General features: G+C 35.3%; 2 protein-coding genes across 2 annotated transcripts; both read left to right on the plus strand.

Annotated features, from left to right (window-relative positions):
- Positions 1-214: 214 nt before the first annotated feature.
- Positions 215-7,697, plus strand: LOC311301818 (torsin-1A-like). Its single transcript, XM_084427169.1, has 5 exons — positions 215-959; positions 2,636-2,901; positions 3,794-3,969; positions 4,060-4,193; positions 4,431-7,697. Exons 1-5 carry the CDS (start codon positions 812-814, stop codon positions 4,676-4,678), a joined length of 972 nt encoding a protein of 323 aa, XP_084283295.1. The 5' UTR covers positions 215-811; the 3' UTR covers positions 4,679-7,697.
- Positions 7,698-12,805: 5,108 nt separating this feature from the next.
- Positions 12,806-20,155, plus strand: LOC311301817 (torsin-1A-like). The gene is made up of 5 exons (XM_084427168.1): positions 12,806-13,092; positions 14,452-14,717; positions 16,137-16,312; positions 17,527-17,660; positions 19,195-20,155. The coding sequence occupies exons 1-5, from the start codon at positions 12,933-12,935 to the stop codon at positions 19,440-19,442; spliced, it is 984 nt and encodes a 327-aa protein (XP_084283294.1). The 5' UTR covers positions 12,806-12,932; the 3' UTR covers positions 19,443-20,155.
- The last annotated feature ends 561 nt before the right edge of the window (positions 20,156-20,716 follow it).

Here is a 20,716-nt window from a genome sequence, read left to right on the forward strand (position 1 = left end):
CCGGTTCTGTGGCAGCGGTCCTGAAACTGCTGGTGCTGCGGGCCTGCAGCTGGATATATGAGATATAGCGCAGCTTTTGACCGAGTGCTCCACTGCGCCATCTGGTGGTCAATAACAATTCTAAAACCAACTGTGTCAATGAAATCCATCCATTTTCCAAAGTGCTTGTCCTATGTAGGGTCGCGGGGAGGCTGGAGTCTTTCCCAGCGTCTCGGGTCGAAAACACACTGGACAGATTGACGGGCCATGACAGGGATGACACACACACAGCAGTTTTCACAACCCATATCGTTTCAAAACAGCTTTTCAGAAAATACATGTCAACATTACAAATTACAACATGCATCAATTGCATGTAATGAATGCATCATGCGTGTAGTTACATTACAACATGAATGAAAAAAGTGTTCATGGATTTTGAAAAATGTGGTCATTGAATGCATTTTGTGTGAAAAATTGTTTCACTGAATGTGTGAAGAGTTTTGAACATGTTGCTTCAGTATTGACCGATGCTTGTTACCAATAATTTTTTTTTTTAAACCTGTAACACATTATTACCTAACTGCGTGATTTTTATATGTACATTTCTGAAATTCATTACAGTCACCTCTGATAACAGAGCACTCTAAATTGTAATCTAGACACATGCATTTTCTGTAAAGCTGCTTTGAAATATGTATTGTTTTAACAGGACGCCGAATGTTTGCTGAAGGAGTAGCCTATACAGTTTCACTTTTCGTCAGTTCCCCTCCGAGTTCATTTACAAAAATGAAACCAAGACTGAAAGACGCCTGAGTGATTCGCTTCCACAATGTTAGCGCAAAATCTTTTAATCGTTTTATTTTTGTTGTCTAATATAACATTAGCGTCAGGTTTCCTGGATGTGTTTGCGGCTGTCGGCTCTTACCTGGTTAACGTGTATTTGAAACGGGACGGTTTGCTGCCTTTTGACACTAAACGTGAGTAGGCTATTCCCGGAAAAGAATGTATGTAGGCCTATAGAAGAGTTAAGTTTACGCTTCAGATGTTTTGTTGTTTATTTCCAAAATATAGGCTACGGTGATTTCGAATGTCATAAACTTAATTTCGCAAACTTTAATAACTTTCCAGCAATGTGTAGGCTAAAGGGCATGTGTTAGGCTTTTTGGGGGTCTTGAAAGAGTAGTGAATATTTATTTTTTTATCCCGCGTAATAGCCTACATGTGGTCTTTTTTTTTTTTTCTTTTTTTTTTGTGCATGGTTAAAATGTTAGGCTATAGTCCAGTCATTTTATGAAAAAGGTTGAACAAATTGCAACAGAAGCAAACTCAACTGATTTTGTATCCTCAATATGTCCTGAGTAAGGAAAAAAAGCCCCGAAGAATCCCATTCCCAAGTTTCGAAAAAGACCCAAATAGCCAAGCCTATTCTTTTTCTCACGTGAATAGAGTAAAACATTTTAACCTTTAGATATCGCCATGGAAATTACTGAGTTGGTTACTTACATCAAGACAAACAAAAAATGTATTACAAGTTTTTTGAAATTGTTTGTTAACATGGACAAACGGAGCATAATCTAATTATGTATGTGTTAATTTGCATAAATACCACAACAGATCTAAACATTGGGTATAGCCAGGCGAAAATGTCTTGTTGAATCTTGTTGACACATAACAGTAAAATACTTAATGTTAAGGTCTGAATGGAACCCATTTAGGCTACCCATGAGCATGAATACATTGGCAGGAAGAAGTAGGCCTTTAGAAACCAGCCTTTATTAATTTTTAAGAGATTGGGTTTGGGGCTGGGTCCGTGGGACTGTTTCTGGGGGACGAGTCTGAGGGAAGAACAGGAGACAATGGTAAAGCGAATGCAGAAGACAAAAGGTAGGTAAAATAAAAAGTGAATCCCCAGAAACAGTCCCACAGACCCAGCCCCAAACCCCATCTCTGCAATAATAATTAATAAAGGCTGGTTTAAAGCACTTCTTCCTGCCTATTAAAGTTCATATAATTTTTACCCTATTCACGTAAGAAAAAGATTGAATAGGTGCATGAATAGGCTATATTTGGGGCTTTTTCTAAACTTTCCCCTAATGGGATTCCTCAGGGCTTTTTTTTTTTTTTTTGCTTCTGTTGCAATTTGTTCAAGGTTGACCCCCATTTTGGCTTAAAATGACTGGACTATTAGTAGAATGTTACCACGTCACCCTTGCCACATTTTAGGGACCTTATACGTTTACCTGGTAGCCTACGTCTTAAATTTGTATGATGTTTCAGTGCTTTTTGAACGAAAGGGAGAGATATGTAAATTAGTCTATTTGAGACTCAAGTGTTGTTTTTATATTTCTTAAGAATTCACTTTCTGAAATTCAGCATTTTTTATTCTAAATGTTATAATAACGTTACTCTCATTTACTAGTTTAGTTTTTCCATGAGAAATTTGCAACATTATTGCAGGTAATGCAATAATAATTGCATTAATTGCAGGTAATTGTTACTGTGTAACAAAATGCAACCTTGTTAAAATGTTTTGTGCTTGCTCGGTTATTTATAGTTGTAGGCCTATAAAAGCTAAATTATACACTTTTAGTATATAAATTATCATTGCAAACTACAAACAATATTTTTGACCACTTATCTTTACATCTTTCAGGTTTGAAGGCAGATTTAAATAAATCTCTCTTTGGGCAGCACATTGTGTCTGATGTTGTATTAAAAGCTGTATCGTCATTTATGACTGACAGCAAACCAAACAAACCGCTGGTTCTGTCTTTCCATGGGACTTCAGGAGTTGGGAAAAATCATGTTGCTAATATCATCGCAAGAAACATTTACAAAAAAGGGGAAAACAGCAAACATGTTCACACATTTACATCTGAGCTCGATTTCCCACACAGAGAACATTCACACATCTACAGTGTAAGTACAAAATACATATTTCATGTTACATAATCCATAGTTAGTTAGCGAATAGGTAGCATATAGCTGTTGCAAGTGTTTTGTCAATAGATTTCTGCCAGAGCAGGTCAATTTGGTGAGCAAGGCCACAATACTTCCCTGCGGAGTCACGCATAACCACACTAAAAAAAATTGGATTTGTCTACATTTGATCCAAACATGGGTGCATGGTTAGATCAAGCTAAAGTTGAAGCTGCGTGCACATCATGTCAATAACATCAAAGCTCAATAACATACCATAACTTTCACTGCAAAACATTGTTTTATTAATCAGTATTTTTGTCTTAAGTTCTAGCAAGATACATTAATGAGATTGTTCTTAGAAATTATATCTTGAATTAGGTTTATTTGTCCAATCCCAAATTGCTTTACCTTGTTTTAAACACAAATCTAATGTTTTACAGAACAAAGTACAACTTATGGGTGAACTATTCCTTTAAGCAGTTTTGTATCTAAATAAAACAAAAGACAAAAAATGTACTTTAACATATTTAGTTCTGTCCAGCCATGTTTGACATTTTGTCATTATGCCAAATTCATTTAGAAGAGTGAGCTCCTTTTACTGATCCTTTAATTATCCTCCTGGGACCCTATATGAAATAGTATATATTATTATTAAAATGTTGCTATAATTATATGTTTATATGAGATTATAGCTGAAATACGCGTTGCCTGAATTATAGTTGGCTATAATGTTTAAGATTTCTTTAAATGAAAACAAAAAGAGGCAGTAAGTGTTACTATACTAAAAACATAGTAAATCATATTCTTAAAAAATATACAAAAATTGCATGTTCTAAAGCATTTGCATTTGTATATTCTGTACTCTTATAACCCTCATCTGTATATTCAGGAAAAACTAAAGAAATTGATTCTTCATGAAGTATATTGGTTTCCTCGCTCCATGTTCATATTTGATGAAATGGACAAGATGGATCCTCGGCTGATCGACACCTTAAAACCTTTTCTGGACTACAATGCCCGTGTAGACGGAGTGTCATTCCGCAATGCAATCTTCATCTTTCTCAGGTAAAAAATGTAATTGTTTGATTCAAGCTGAGTTAAATACCTCTACTCTCCCAAAAGATCGACCCGACTAATGAGAAGCTGTGTTTGTAGTAATGCAGGTGGGAATGTGATTGTCGAGACGGCACTGGATTTCTGGAGAGAAGGCAAAACACGGGAAGAGATCAGGATGAACAGCAAAGAACTGGAGACTAAAATCTCTCTAAACATCTTAAATGATAAGAACAGTGTGTATTGAAAGAATATTGAAATATATTTTCCAATGTACATTTTAAAAAAATGGCAAAAGTATATTTTAAAGTATATTTATATAAATGTTTTTTATAAGTTTTATATGGAAATGGTAAATAAAAAAAGTTCATTAAATTCATTTTTTTTATTTTTTATTATTACATTTAATTTCCCTTAAACCTGCACATATATTGTTACATTTTTGTATTACATATATGAAATTTGTTTTACAGGTGAATTTCACTCCAGTCTCGTATATCATCATCTGGTTGATCACTATATTCCTTTCCTACCTCTGGAGCTGAAGCATGTGCGTCAGTGTGTCATGGCTGAGATGGTCGATCTGAACATGACTGAAGACTTTGATCTGGCAGATAAAGTGGCCAGAGACATGCCCTTCTTCCCTGAAAAAGAAAAAATCTTTTCAGTTAAAGGCTGCAAGTCTGTCAGACAGAAACTGTTTCTCTATTCTGATGAATAGATAAAAGACTTACTTGTTGTTCACTTTTTTTTAATTACTTTTGCAATTTCTTTAATGCACATAGTTGAACATCAAGGTTCATCAAGGTGAACATCGAGGTACTGACTTTAGGTTTTTCTCATTAATATCCCAGTGTTGGTGATGATGTGCCTTGCATAGTGTAAGAAAAAATTATGTGGACGCTGAAGATCTCAAAAATAAAGTTTATTACAGCATAGCAGTGGCAAAGTACACAAAGCACCTTGGGTTCACCGGCGTCAGAATGAACCCAGAACATCCAAATCTTAAACCTTTTATCCTGTTACAGTTTATCACTCCTAATGTAAATGAAGTTGCTCTTGTTGTAACAGCTGTGGTCTGTATGTTAATGAAGTTGAGAAACCCCATTGTCTGAGATGGTTCTCTGTGTCCCACACCAATTCCCATTCTACAATTGTTGATGACCATATGCTCAGGATGTGATCAACCCAAATGGTGAATAAACAATATAACTTCACTTCCTTCATCTCTGATAATTAAAGGGCACCTATTATGCAAAATTCATTTTTACATGGTGTTTGAACATAAATCTGTGTTGGCAGTGTGTGTACACAATCACCCTATAATGATAAAAATCTACCCAGTGCTTTTTTTTAAATCTCCATAAATCATAAGCACTGTCTCAGAACCAGCTGTTCTCAGATTCCGGGCAATGTGACATCACTTTGCACAGGCCCCTCCCACAACAGTTGATTGACACTGCAGTTTGAGCATAGACCCGCCCTGAGTGAGCTGGACACAGTCCATTATTGTTTGCCTTTACTTTATTAATAAAACATTTATTTTCCTTTGGTGGTACAGCCTGAGACATGCACAATAATAAAAATAGCCTTTTAAATTTTTGTTTTGCTTTTCCCTCCATTGTACCGAACTCGTACCGAACCGTGATGTCTGAACCCAGGTATGAACCGAACCGTGACCATTCCACCCCTAGTTGTGACATGTGACATGTATGGTGTCAGAGAAATTCACTAAAATATAATGTCCACTACAGTGGACAAAAGTCTATTCCTGGGTCCCAGGAGGATAATTAAAATATACTCATCAGTATATTTTGGTGATCATTCGGAGGGGGTCTGCTACAGCAGGCTTGTATTAATAGTGGATAAAAGCAGATGACAACCGTAATTAAACTAAACTATACCTGTTCTATCTCCATACAGCATATATTATCTGGCTCTGTGGGCATTATTGTCCGACTCCGAGTCGAAATGAACACCGCTATTCTGTTTTGATATTATCAGATGAGATTGTCCTGGCTCTGATCGTGAGCTCGTGAGGCTCCGCCCTTTGGGCCGACAGCAGCATCTCATTTGCATTTAAAGGGATACACACTAAAATGGTGCGTTTTTCTGAGCCCCAAATAAATGACAATTTAAACATGCTGTAAAAAATGATCTGTTTGGTATTTTGAGCTAAAACTTCACATACACACTCTGGGGACATCAGAGACTTATTTTGCATCTTGTGAAAAGGGGCATAATAGGTGCCCTTTAAGCCATTTTGGGGATGAGCTCATTCTAAAATATATTTTGGAGTGGAATCTGGGTTGAGGCAGACTACAGTAGTATTTACAGTTTTTTATATACAGTGGGTACGGAAAGTATTCATACCCCCGGTAAATATGATAAAAAATGGCTGTAAAAAATAAATCTTTCATTCAAAAAATGTGATCTTTCGTTCAAAAAATTGGCAAAAATCGAACCTTTCATTGAAGTAAAGAATTCAAATTGGGGGGGGGGAAATCACATTATGAAATAAATGTTTTTCTCCAAAACACGTTGGCACAATTATTCATACCCCTAGAATGTTTTATGAATTAAATATCTCTTAAGTATATTCCCATTCATATTTAACTTTTTTTAGCACACCAGGGGGACTAGGAACATGAAATTGTCCAGCCATGACTTCTTGTTTCACAGGATTTTAAATATGAGGAAACACAAAGGCCAAATTCCCTTAATCATCCATCACAATGTGTAAAACCAAATAATACAGTTCTGATTTGCAGCAAAAGATTGTTGAGCGTCACAAAATAGAAAGTGGCTGCAAGAAATAGCTAAATAATTGAAAATACCCATTTTGACCATCAGGGCAATAATTAAGAAGTTATAATCAAGTAAAAATGTTACAAATCTGCCAGGAAGAGGACGTGTGTCTATATTATCTTAATTTATGGTGAGGAGGAAAGTTTGAGTGGCCAAAGACTCTTCAAGGATCACAGATGGAGAATTGCAGAGATTACTTGAGTCTTGGGGGTCAGAAAGCCTATAAAAAAAAAAATCAAACAACTCCTCCATCACCACATGTTGTTTGGGGGGGTTTCAAGAAAAATGCTCCTCGCTCCTCCAAGAACAAACTCCAGCATATTCAGTGGTCAGACACGACTGGAACTTCAAACGACACAGGGTTCTGTGGTCAGATGAAACTAAAAAAAGAGCTTTTTGGCAGCAAACACGCTAGATGGGTTTGGTGCACAAAAGGATAAAAAGTACCCCATGTGTACAATTTAATATACCACTGGATCCTTAATGTTATCTAAAATAAACAAAAGATTTTTATCACCCTCAAATGAAAACCATTTTAATGGGCCTATTTTTCTGCTGGAGGTCCTGGACTTCTTACTCAGATACATGGCATCGTGGATTCTATCAAATATCAAAGGATAAAAAAATCCAAACCGGGCGGCCTCTGCTAGAAATCTTATAATGGGCCGTGGTTGGATCTTCCATCAGGACAACGATCCAAAACAAACATCAAAATCAACACAAAAATGTGTTTCGGAGCACAAAAAGCATCTGCCATGAACGTTCCAGTTCCCTGACCTGATGAGTGGGCTGAACTGAAGAGAAGAAGCACAAACATGGATCTGGGAATCTGAAGGATCTGGAGAGATTCTGTATGAAGGAATGATCGCTGATCTCTTGTCAGGTGTTCTCCAAACTCATCAGGCATTATAGGAGAAGACTCAGAGCTGTTATCTTGGCAAAAGGAGATTGCAAAAAGGTATTTACTAAAATGAATAATTGTGGCCAACGTGTTTTGGAGAAAAACATTTATTTCATAATGTGATTTCCCCCCCAATTTGAATTCTTTTACTTCAATGAAAGGTTAGAATTTTGCCAATTTTTAGAATGAAAGATAAATTTTTTACAGCCATTTTTGATCATATTTACCGGGGGTATGAATACTTTCCGTACCCACTGTATATATATATATATATATATATATATATATATATATATATACACATATATATACACATTTATATACACATATATATATTTGTCATGAAAATCTGAATTTTCTGGTGTTTAAGTGCTATAATAGGGTCCCCAGTGCATCTACCAACCCAGAAAACATGAAAAGTGACAACCCAGTAACTTTTGGTAAGCCTGTCTCTGCAATCATGTCAAAAAATAAGCTGATCAGATTTCGCTCCCCTTCTGACATAGGAAGGGGATCTTATTATAATATTACCGCCCCTTAAACTGCACGTTTCCACCCACAGCGCTGCTGTGGCATTTGGTTTTCACAAGCGACAACAGAGTAACCAGTTCTAATGGCAAAAGTTCGAGCAAAGCATGCAAACTGTTCTGTAGTTGGCTGCACAGACAAGAACACTATTTGACCAAAACATTTGAAACATGTTAAAAGTATGAAAAGTTAAATATGACGGTACATGCAAGTCGATTAAAATTAGATGGATCAATGTAACTCCACACAACTACATAAACGTATCAACTAACCATTCAGAAACGTCCAGCATGTGTTTCCCAAAAGCATCGTTAGCCAACTATGTTCGCAAGTTCCGTCGTAATCAGCATAGTTCAATGAGTTGGTGTTTCCCGAAACCATCGTTCCAACGAACATTCACAAACAGCATCGCAAAGTTGTGTGGTTGGCTCGACCTGTGGTCAGAAGCATAGTTTCTGGTTTGCATGGCATGTGGACGTAATAAATCCTTATCTTGAGCTAAATAAGCAAGCTGACATTCAGTACAACCTGTGTCTTTTATTTAGAATACATATAAATGTCATTTATGTCTTTTAGTTTGTCAACAGATTTAAAGCACCGCTTTTGAAGAGTGCGCATGTGCGAAAGTGCTCTACTATGTAAGAACGAGCCTAAGATTGAATCTGGAAATAAAGCAAAATAACAGAAAAATGTGAAATAGTCCTCAGATGCCATGTCTGTAATTTATATCAAAACATCTAGCGTTAGTTCGTTTTAGTTTCATTAAAAGAAGTTATGCACACAAAAACGGCGCGTTTTTGCTCACACCCAAAAAGGGGCAAATTTGACAAGCTATAATAAATTATCTGGGGGGGATTTTGAGCTGAAATTTCACAGACATATTCTGGGGACACCATAGATTTATATTACACCTTGTGAAAAGGGACATAATATGTCACCTTTAAACAGTGTTGCGACATCCAGTGAGAAACGTTTCAATTCGACACACCTCTCTGTTACAAACCACAAATCACTCAATGATTTAAAGGAGAACTCGGCAACGGTCAACGGAAATATACTCGGGTATATTTCACAACACGGTCGTAAAAAACTCACTTGCGGCGGCCTCCTCCCCTTCTCTACCGCTGCTCATGTGCGTTTGTTTTGATCGGAGCAAGCCAACTGTATCGTGTGGAGCTATGTCTACCGAGGTGGGTAATCTGGTAATACATCATACATGCGTGTGTGTTTATGTCGAATTGCCGTAAAGCAATTTGTGTTTCGCGCTCGTTCTCATTCTCGTTCTCGCTTCTCACGAGACTTCCAATTTCTATCTTGCCGGGACGGTAGTCCCCAAGTTGCAAGGTTGGTTTTCCGCCTGGGAACGCTGGGGGGAGCGGGGAAAGTCACCAATATCACCAGAACAGGTTGTTTAACCATCCAAATGATTTCTAGACAGTTTTTTTACGTTAAAAAAGTTACCAAGTTCTCCTTTAACTAGTTTTAAACAGGTTTTAAATCGGATGAAACAGCCTCAACATTCCCAACATGACTGATGAGGAAAACAGACGAAACATTGTGCCATGAACAGAAGTTAGAAGACTTTAAATCCCCTAATCGCCACCTTTACAAACATTTACCACACTGTAAAAAATTTGTAACACTCCCAAATCAAAAATTTCAATTGACCGATAACATCTAAATTTTTCAATTGGCCCAAGTGAAATTCTGTAAATTCTAAAATTAAATGTACAGATTTTCACTTGGGCCAATTGAAAAATGTAGATGTTATCGGTCAATTGAAATTTTTGATTTGGGAGTGTTACAAATTTTTTACAGTGCATGTGTACTGTAGTAATTTACCATGGTTTGGGCAGAAATGTGGAATATTTATATTTAATATGTTACAGTCATTTATATTGCATTAGATTTATTAGGTGGGTAGAGGAATATATAATTCATTTTGTTATGAAATTATGGCAGTTTCTATGTGAAGGTGTGTATAGTTTTTACCTGTGTTTAGGCATTTTTTATACAGTGGTAGTGAGTGAGTAGCCAAGGTTTTACCTGTGGTTACCAAGTCTCACTGTCAGAATATTTTCATTTAAGCCTGTAATAATTATAAATAAAATTCTTACCATAGCTATGAGCTTGTATAAATCATATATTTGTTCCAAAGAAAATTGTACACAACTGTAAATAAGTTATTTATTGTGGTCTTATAAATCTGCATACTGTAGGCCTACCACATGTCCAAGTAAAGTTGGAGCAATTTAGGTTTACTTTAGGTTATTTATTGATACTGTTATGTTTCAATAAACAATGTTTCAATAAATAAGCTTCACCCACCGGCCCCCCTCAACTTTTCGATTTAATCATCCAGCCCTCGAATGAAGCTAATTGAATAGCCCTGATTTATAGAATGTACAGTAGAGAAAAATATCATGTATATGTGTATGTATGTAACTAGTGTATGCTGACACTGTCAGTAAGCTGGAGGAACGATTGAGAGCAGTGTTTGAAAGATTCAAAGAAAGAAGACTTAAACTGAACAGAGATAAGTGCTCCTCTGGACTAAAACAAGTAGAGGTTCTGGGTCATTTAGTAACTTCTGAAGAAATTAAACCTGATCTCAGGAAAGTGGAAGCTGTGTGTGGAGCACCCAGGCCATAAAATAAGTCAATTGAGATCTTTTCTGGGTACATGTGGATATCCCCAAAAAAATGTGTTCCTAACTTTGCCGACATCTAAGAACCACTCAGACGACTAATTGTTGCCACTGCCAGTGGTGGAACGAGCTTATTTTGAGACGTAAAAGTGTTGTTTTTTTTGGTCTTAGTGAGTTTTGGAGGTGAGATTAACTGTTTGGCCAAGATTCATGTTGGTAATGCAGACTGTATGAAGAGTTTTAAAAATATGGCTTGAGTATTGAACAATGCTTGTTTGCAATTGAAAAAAAAAACTGTAATTTTATTGTAAATATTCTGCTAAGATTTTATATTTCAATATAATTCCTGCAGAAATGCACAGAGTTTACAATCGTTCTGATTTGAATGTGCTTTTATCAGTTTTGAAAGCAGTGTGTTAGCATTCAAAAGATGTGCTGCATATATAGTGTTTTGCAGATGATGTATGAATTCAGTTCAATTCAATTATTATTTATTTGTATATGCACCCTTTGAGTTACATAGCTCTTAAAAGTTTTTTCTTTATTTCTTCTGTAATTGTGATTGTTAAAAGTTCATGTCGTTATCGTTGTGTTCCTTTAATGTTAGGGGTATTTGAGATTTAACTAAACGAAAAGCTGTTTTTTGTATTGCAAGAGATTTAATGTAGATTTTTATTTCTTACAAGAGACTCATGCTTGTTCTTCAGATGTGAATCTTTGGAAGTCTCAATGGGGCAGCGAAATTGGGCATTCTTTTGGAAGTAATCACTCAGCAGGAGTTGCCATTTTAAAGGGTTCATTTAAAAGTAAAATTGTTAATAGCAAAGTTCACAGTGGGGGTAGGTGGATAATTCTAACGATATCCATTGATGGGAAAATGTTTTTGTTAGGTACTGTATATGCTTCAAATATTAAAAATTATAATGTTGATTTGTTCTCTGATATTGAAAATGAGATTAACAAAGTAAGAAATAGATTCCATGATTATTATTCAGTAATTATTATTATTACTCAGGACCCTATTATTATTTCAAAATACGTCTCAAATTTTTATGGTAAATTGTATTCCAGCAATGCATGCTCTGTAAACAAAATAGATGATTTTTTAAAGCCCCTAAAACATCAATCGATGGAGAATTTAAAGATCATTGTGATAAGGAAGCATCAATTTTAGAGATAAAAACAGCTATAAAAAAAACTTCCCCCAGTAATGATGGCTTAACTGCTGAATTTTTTTAAAACATTTCAAGACGATCTAGCTGAATTTCTATTTGTGGTCTTTAAAGAATCTATTGAGCAGGGGTTTTTTGCCACCCTCCATGACACAAGGTCTAATATCCTTAATGCCAAAGCCCGATAAAGACCTATTATCGCTAGATAATGTGGTACAGCTTTTTAAAGTGAACATCGAAGATATTTGTGCTTTTTGTAAAATAGTTTTGAGACTATTAGCCATCTATTTGGGGATTGTCCCAAGACCCAAATGTTTTGGAAAGAACTCAGTAATTACTTGCAAAGAAAAGTTATGACTCTTGTTAACTTTGAAGAAATTGATGTTATGTTAAAATGTTTTTCATTTGAGGGTGATACAAATCTTTTGTTTATTTTAGATGTAATTGTTATAATTGCCCATTACTATATTCATAAAGTCAAATGGAATGGAAAAATACCCAATTTTGAACATTTTAAAATTGATGTTAAAATATATCTAGAAACAATATCCAAAAGTAAAAACCTAAAAGCTAGGAAAAGTACACAGGTGTTTTCTGTAAAATGCCTTTCTTTTTCTTATTATTATTATTATGTTTATTTTTTTCTTCTTTACCCCTGACATGTATGGCTATATGTGCTCTTGTATGTAAATTATGTTTTGTTCTTGTTAAAATGCAATAAAAAAATAAAAAAAGCTTACATTTCCGCAGGTGTTATGTAAGCTCTGACCAGTAAGTGTGTTTCGGTCTTTATAAAGAGGACACTGAATGTTTGCTGGAGAGTAGGCTACTTGCAGTTTCATTATCTCAATTCGTCGTTTTTTTTTGTTTTTTGTTTTTTTTCAAAAACTAAACCAAGGCTGAGTGATTCGCTTCCACAATGAAAGTGCAGACATTTTTAACAATTTTAATTCTGGTGTCTAATATAACATTAGTGTCAGGTTTTCTGCATGTGTTGGTGCCGGTGGCTGTTGGTGTCGGGTCTTGCCTGTATTACGTGCTTTCTAATGACGACTCTTTGCTGCCTTTTGACCAGAAACGTGAGTAAACCGGAAAATAATTTATCATATGTATGCCTATAGAGAAGTTAAGTTAACGATTCAGATGTTTTGCTGTTTGTTTCCAAAAGACACGGTGACTTCGAATGTCACAAACTTCATTTCGCAAACTTTAATAACATTCCAAAAATGTGTAAAGTTTTTTTTTTTTTTTTTTATCTTGAAAGAGTAGCTATACATTTTATTCTGAGTAGGCTACTACAAGGTTTTTTTGTTTTTTTTTTGCATGGTTAACATTTTTTACAAAACGTTACCACGTCACCTTACCAAGTTTTAGGGACTTTGTACCCATACGTCGTAAATTTGTATTATGTTTCAATGCATTTTAAACGAGAGATATGGAAATTATTTGAGACTCATTTCTTAAGAATTCGCTTTCTGAAATTCAGCATTTTTTTTATTTTAAATGTTGTTATAATACTACTCTAATATAGCCTACTTGTCTAGTTTTCCGTGAGAAATCTGCAACATTATTGCAGGTGTGGTTTTAGGTGTGGTAGGCTACTGTGTTTGTAACAAAGTGCATGCACGTTGTTAAAATGTTTCACGAGTTCACATCTACATATAATTAGTACACTAGCGTATTTGGCGTGCTGTCCGGGGAGAGGGCTCCGAGCTCGGAGTTAGGCCTTGAGTACTCCCCCCAGTTGGTAAGTGTAGATGGAACTGGAAGTGAGGAGATGGGGTGGAGGAGGGATGCTGACAAACTTTCAATGAACAGAGATAGGTCTGCTGTGAATTTATACTCTGTCCTTGAGTTGATTACTGATTAATCTCCAGCTGTGCATAATTTGGTTAATTATCTGAACCTGCTCCTCCCGAACTTTGTTAATAAAACATCATTTTGTGCTTGCTCGGTTATTTATAGTATGCCTATAAATTATAAATTATAGTATTTTTTGTATAAATTATCATTGCAAACTACAAACAATATTTGACCACATATCTTTACATATTTCAGGTTTGGAGGCAGATTTAAATAAATTGGCTCAGGCAGATACGCTGCATTGCCATAGGTTCATGCAGTTCCCACTGTTTAGCCAATATGTGTGTGTTATTGCACTGCCTTATTGAATAAAAGGCTTCAGTAATCGGAGGAAAAGGAGTTTTCCCCATAGCATAATACAATAGGAGTAAACGTTTCGAAAGGGAACCTGCATGAGCTGGTTTGACTTTTCTTCATCCAGCTACAGTCTGCTTATTTTGCTATAGTACCCCCACCCCCCTTTCTTTTGAAATGCTTTTTGCTTTCTGTGTTATTTGTAGTTATTTGTTTATAGCACAAATGATCATTGCAAGCTACAAACAATATTTGACTTCACATATCTTCACATCTTTCAGGTTTGGAGAAAGATTTAAGAGACTCTCTCTTTGGGCAGCACATTGTGTCTGATGTTGCACTAAAATCTGTATCGTCATTTATGACTGACAGCAAACCAAACAAACCGCTGGTTCTGTCTTTCCATGGGACTTCAGGAGTTGGGAAAAATCATGTTGCTAAAATCATCGCAAGAAACATTTACAAAAAAGGGGAAAACAGCAAACATGTTCACACATTTGTATCTGAGCTCGATTTCCCACACAGAGAACATTCACACATCTACAGTGTAAGTACAAAATACATATTTCATGTTACATAATCCATAGTTAGTTAGCGAATAGGTAGCCTATAGCTGTTGCAAGTGTTTTGTCAATAGATTTCTGTGCCAGAGCAGGTCTATTTGGTGAGCAAGGCCACAATACTTCCCTGTGGAGTCACGCATAACCACACTCTAAAAAAAAAAAAATGCTGGGTGGTTTCAACTCATATTTGGGTCAAATATGGACAAACCTAACTGTTGGTTTTCAAATTTTATTAAAAAATCTCAACCACCGATTGGATTTGTCCACATTTGATCAAACATGGGTGCATATAGATCAAGCTATAGTTGAAGCTGCGTGCACATCATGTTATTACCATTAAAGCTCAATAACATACCATAACTTCCACTGCAAAACATTATTTTATTAATCAGTATTTTTGTCTTTAGTTCTAGCAAGATACAGAGATTGTTTTTAGAAATTATATCTTGAATTAGGTTTATTTGTCTAATCCCAAATTGCTTTACCTTGTTTTAAGCACAAATCTAATGTGTTACAGTTTTACAGAACAAAGTACAACTTATGGGTGAACTATTCCTTTAAGCAGTTTTGTATCTAAAATAAACAAAAGACAAAAAAATTTTACTTTTAACATATTTAATTCTGTCCAGACATGTTTCACATTTTGTCATTATGCCAAATTCATTTAGAAGAGTGAGCTCCTTTTACTGATCCTTTAATTATCCTCCTGGGACCCAGGAATAGACTTTTGTCCACTGTAGTGGACATTAGGCCTATATTTTAGTGAATTTCTCTGACACCATACATGTCACATGTCACAACCTGGGTGTCCTGTAAAGAGCACATTCAGGACTTTTCAGAGATACCAAATGTTTATAGATACCAACTTATCCTTGGTCTTTAAAAATGCCTGACATTAATTTTGTGATCAAATGTAGCACTCTTATGGAAATATGATCATATATTGTAATTATAATTTAAATCAGACTACTTTTCAAATTGTATTTCATAAACCAACATCTCAGGAAAACGTTATGGGGTTTCAAATAAAAAAATGAGTTTCTGTTACAGAACAGGGCATTGATTTCATACATGTCCACTGTAGAGGACATCAGGACTTAAATCATGTTTATCAGGCATTTTGGGAGACACAACAAGTGAATATGGAAATAAATTACACATCAATATTCCTATGAAATAGTATATTCTATTATTAAAATGTTGCTATAATTATATGTTTATATGAGATTATAGCTGAAATACACGTTGCCTGAATTATAGTTGGCTATAATGTTTAAGATTTCTTTAAATGAAAACAAAAAGAGGCAGTAAGTGTTACTATACTAAAAACATAGTAAATCATATTCTTAAAAAATATACAAAAATTGTATGTTCTAAAGCATTTGCATTTTCTGTATATTCAGGCAAAACTAAAGAAATTGTTTCTTCATGAAGTATATTGGTTTCCTCACTCCATGTTCATATTTGATGAAATGGACAAGATGAATCCTCGGCTGATTGACACCTTAAAACCTTTTCTGGACTACAATGCCCGTGTAGACGGAGTGTCATTCCGCAATGCAATCTTCATCTTTCTCAGGTAAAAAATTTAATTGTTTGATTCAAGCTGAGTGCTAATTAAAGGGACACTCCACCCATTTGCATTAAGCTTTGCATTGTTAGAAACCCAGTCATACTATTGAATGGTCGTGCAACACTCTCTCATTTTCCCCTGAGACGGGAGAAATACGTTATTTACCTTTTACACTTCCTCCTACAATGACGCAAAAATCATCATTTTGCGTCATTGTAGGAGGAAGTGTAAGAGGGGGGGATTTCTGTTGAGACTACAAGCACTAGTTCCTCATCTTTCCCAGGGGGCGGGACCCGCTCACGCTACAGACCTATTACAGATCAGTGGGTGGGACTTTACTCTCTGAAACTGAAAGCAATATCCTCCATCTTGTTTGAAGCTAAGCTAACAGGCGCTGTGGAGACAGATGTAAAGTTATGACAATAGCGGAGGAGAGAACTCAATATGATATAGAAGAAGAGGATTTCGGAAGTCTGATGCTTGAATCAGGTGTTTGTGGCTACCTTTACAAGCCGCATTATAGCGAAGAGCAGCCGAGGCAGAAGACCTGCCTGCCGCGAACGAGGAGCCCGGACTGGCTCGGGTTAGGGCGGACTGGTGGCGCCGGTGATCTCACTATGCAACTCATAGACTGTAAGATGCAACTACGAACACAGAGATAGAGTCCGTCTGCGGCAAAGAATTTCAACGATGACAATTTCTCCTGGACGAAATCTCTGAATCAGACGAGGACACGGACGTTTGTGTTGAGAACTATCCTAGTTTCGCACCGCATATGTTCTGACTGAACATCCAGGTACCATGCAATAATTCACCTTTTCGAAAGAAATACAAACGAGGAGTAATGAGTTCGCCAACTAACTAGACATTCTGTGTGAATGTGAAATGAATTTCAAGCTCTGGTGGTAGCTAGCCTTGTAGACGGAAGATTGATTTCTCTTATAGGCAGATATGCGCTTTCTGGATTAGTGGGAGTGGCTTGCGGAGCTGTGCAATGTGGTGCATTGTGGGAGTTGTTGTCTTTCCTACAAATGCGTCCTGAAGTTATTTTTTGTCTTTCCTCGGTCACGAAGGCACCAAATTCAAAATTTATTTTACATTTCGACTACATATATGACCCACTTTAAATAAAAAACAATGTTCAAATGGGTGAAATGCCCCTTTAAATACCTCTACTCTCCCAAAAGATCAACCCAACTAATGTGAAGCTGTGTTTGTAGTAATGCAGGTGGGAATGTGATTGTCGAGACGGCACTGGATTTCTGGAGAGAAGGCAAAACACGGGAAGAGATCAGGATGAACAGCAAAGAACTGGAGACTAAAATCTCTCTAAACATCTTAAATGATAAGAACAGTGTGTATTGAAAGAATATTTAAATATATTTTCCAATATATATATTTTTTTTAAATGGCAAAAGTATATTTTAAAGTATATTTACATCAATGTTGTTGATAAGTTTTATATGGAAATGGTAAATAAAAAAAAAGGGTAACACTTTATATTACGACCTGCAAACAACTGCGTAAGTAAACCGAAATTACGGTGTACGTTTCTGTAATTATAGTGTACTTCCGTGTAGGTATAAGGGAACAATATGTTAAGTTTTGGGTAATAAAGGGGTAACAAGCAAATATACAACCTGCAAAGAACTTCGTAAGTAAACCGAAATTACGGTGTATGTTTCTGTAATTATAGTGTACCTCCGTGTAGGTGTAAGGGAACAATATGTTAAGTTTTGGGTAATAAAGGGGTACAACTAGATATACAAGCAAATTATTTATAATGTAATTATTTTAAAACTAACACGTACCTATTCTGTTAATATATTCCAGGCAAAAATTGTATGTCTGTTGTATATAAAAGTTATCATCACATTTCTGGCAAAATATGTTCTTATGCAATATAGTTACAGGGTAATTTTGACATCTGTGGGTTGTAAATTAAACTTTTATATATATATATATATATATATATACTGTATATATATGGATGTATGTAAGCACAGTATGATAAAAATTGAATCTAAAACAATTTTATAAACAGCTGATTTCGAAAAACATTGGCAATGCTATTTATTGGCTTTTTTTAACTAAACTACTTAACGTTAAGCCAAGTAAGTATTGCAATGACACTTAAATGTCAGGGCAAATATACTAATTAAAAGGTTTTTTTTGTTTTTGTTTTTTTAATAAGAGTACCTTTCTCTGTAATTACTGTGCAAATAGTGTTGTTTCGTATTGTTACATAGTAAGTAGTGTTTGTTACCCGTTTCAACTGTGTATTTACAGGATAAGTGTAACTCCTGGGGGCTGTAAATTAAAGTGGAGCTTGTTACCCCCTTGTTCTGTGTAGTTACAGGGTAAGTGTAACTCCTGGGGGCTGTAAATTAAAGTGGTGCTTGTTACCCCCTTGTTCTGTGTAGTTACAGGGTAAGTGCAGTATATATACAGTAAAGGATCCCATTTAATTTCTGACTTTTATTTTACAAAAAAAAATTCAAAACACTTTTTCATCTTAATAAAGCTTTTTATATATAATAAAAACTTTTATATACAACAGACGTACAATTTTTTGCCTGGATTGGAATATATTAACAGAATATAGGTACCATTTTTTAAATAATTATATTATAAATAATTTTCTTGTATATCTGGTTGTACCCCTTTATCACCCAAAACTTAACATATTGTTCCCTTGTACCTACACGGAAGTACACAATAATTACAGAAACGTACACCGTAATTTCGGTTTACTTACGAAGTTGTTTGCGGGTCGTAATATAAAGTGTTACCAAAAAAAGCATTATTCATTATATTTTTTCAATTATTACATATATTGTTACATTCTTGTATTACATAAATTAAATTTGTTTCTCTACATTTTACAGGTGGATTTCACTCCAGTCTCATAGATCATCATCTGGTTGATCACTATATTCCTTTCCTACCTCTGGAGCTGAAGCATGTGCGTCAGTGCGTCCTGGCTGAGATGGTCGATCTGAAAAAAAAAAAAAACATTGATCTGGCAGATAAAGTGGCCAGAGACATGCCCTTCTTTCCTGAAAAAGAGAAAATCTTTTCAGTTAAAGGCTGCAAGTCTGTCAGACAGAAACTGTTTCTCTATTCTGATGAATAGATAAAAGACTTTAGCAGTACTTGTTGTTCACTTTTCTTAATTACATTTGCAATTTCTTTAATGCACATAGTTGACCATCAATGAGGTATTGACTTTAGGTTTTGCTCATTAATATCCCAGTGTTGGTGATGATGTACCTTGTAAGAAAAAATGATGTGCACCGTAAAAAATAATACACTATATCTATACTCAAAATTGTGGCAACACATTACAAGCAATACTATTAATTAAATTCAACAAGACTAAAGAATTGAGTTAGAATTAATCAAATGAGATCCTTACAAATTAACCATTCAAAATGAGTAACTGCAAATAGCACACAAAACAAATTTAAGTAAAATTTAAACAAAAATATTGGTGTCCTTGGACAAAACCCCCCACTATGCTAATAAATACTACTTAATAGAATTGTTTTGATTCAACACAAAAATGGTGTGGATTATATAGAATGGATTAATTAAAATAATTTAATTAAATCGGGTTAAAATTTCAAGTATGAATAACAGACGAATTGACGAAGATGAATTACAAACTCTTTTATTATTGCCAACAACAGTCACAGAAATGGCATCTGTTAGTACTCTGAGTCTGAGTGAATATTCACTACTCTAACTGCATAGGCATATTAATTCACACAGGTTGAAAACAGTTTCAAAACAGCTTGTGAAAAGTTGCACAAATTGTTCAAAATACACAATGGAGTGGTGTTGTTTAAAATAAAATAGATATAAAAAAAAACAAGGTTTCCACATTTTCTGAAAACAAAAGAAACTGATGTCTTAACAGATTACAGTATGTCTCATATTAAAACAGCAGTGTAAACTCTGTGCGACTGGAGACTGTGTTCACTCTGAATTCAGTGCATACGGTTGATCAAACCAAAGAGGACGAAGCAAGCCCTGGGAAGAACGGCAAGGCCTGTAAAAACTCTTAGGGCAAGGTGTCAATTCACACAGGATGTGTGAACAGTTCAACTTTTTTGGTGTTTCTGTTTTTCTAGGCACAAAATGTTCAAAATAATTGCTCAAAGGTAAGGTCTTTGTTAGGCAACATGGAACCACAGAACAGATTATACTAAAGACAATCTTATTTTAAGACACACAGCAAAATCCCCAGTGTTAAATTAACACTGCTCAGTGTTTATATGAGTCCACACTTAGTGTTATAAGTAACACTGAAGCAGTGTTAAAGTTAATGAGATAATTAAGTGATTAATTGAGTGATGATTGAGCATTATTGAAGACACCTGATGTTAACAAGCAGAATCACTGCTG

This window comes from Rutilus rutilus, assembly GCF_951802725.1.
Source record: "Rutilus rutilus genome assembly, chromosome: 13".
Lineage (NCBI taxonomy): Eukaryota > Metazoa > Chordata > Actinopteri > Cypriniformes > Leuciscidae > Rutilus > Rutilus rutilus.

Bases quoted from the DNA above. Each gene is read 5' to 3' on its own strand.
- LOC311301818 (XM_084427169.1), top strand. From the start codon at position 812: ATGTTAGCGCAAAATCTTTTAATCGTTTTATTTTTGTTGTCTAATATA. The intron at 960-2,635 runs GTGAGTAGGCTA...TACATCTTTCAG, and splicing joins GCTGCCTTTTGACACTAAAC to GTTTGAAGGCAGATTTAAAT. The intron at 3,970-4,059 runs GTAAAAAATGTA...CTGTGTTTGTAG, and splicing joins GCAATCTTCATCTTTCTCAG to TAATGCAGGTGGGAATGTGA.
- LOC311301817 (XM_084427168.1), top strand. From the start codon at position 12,933: ATGAAAGTGCAGACATTTTTAACAATTTTAATTCTGGTGTCTAATATA. The intron at 13,093-14,451 runs GTGAGTAAACCG...CACATCTTTCAG, and splicing joins GCTGCCTTTTGACCAGAAAC to GTTTGGAGAAAGATTTAAGA. The intron at 17,661-19,194 runs GTGTGTATTGAA...TACATTTTACAG, and splicing joins CATCTTAAATGATAAGAACA to GTGGATTTCACTCCAGTCTC.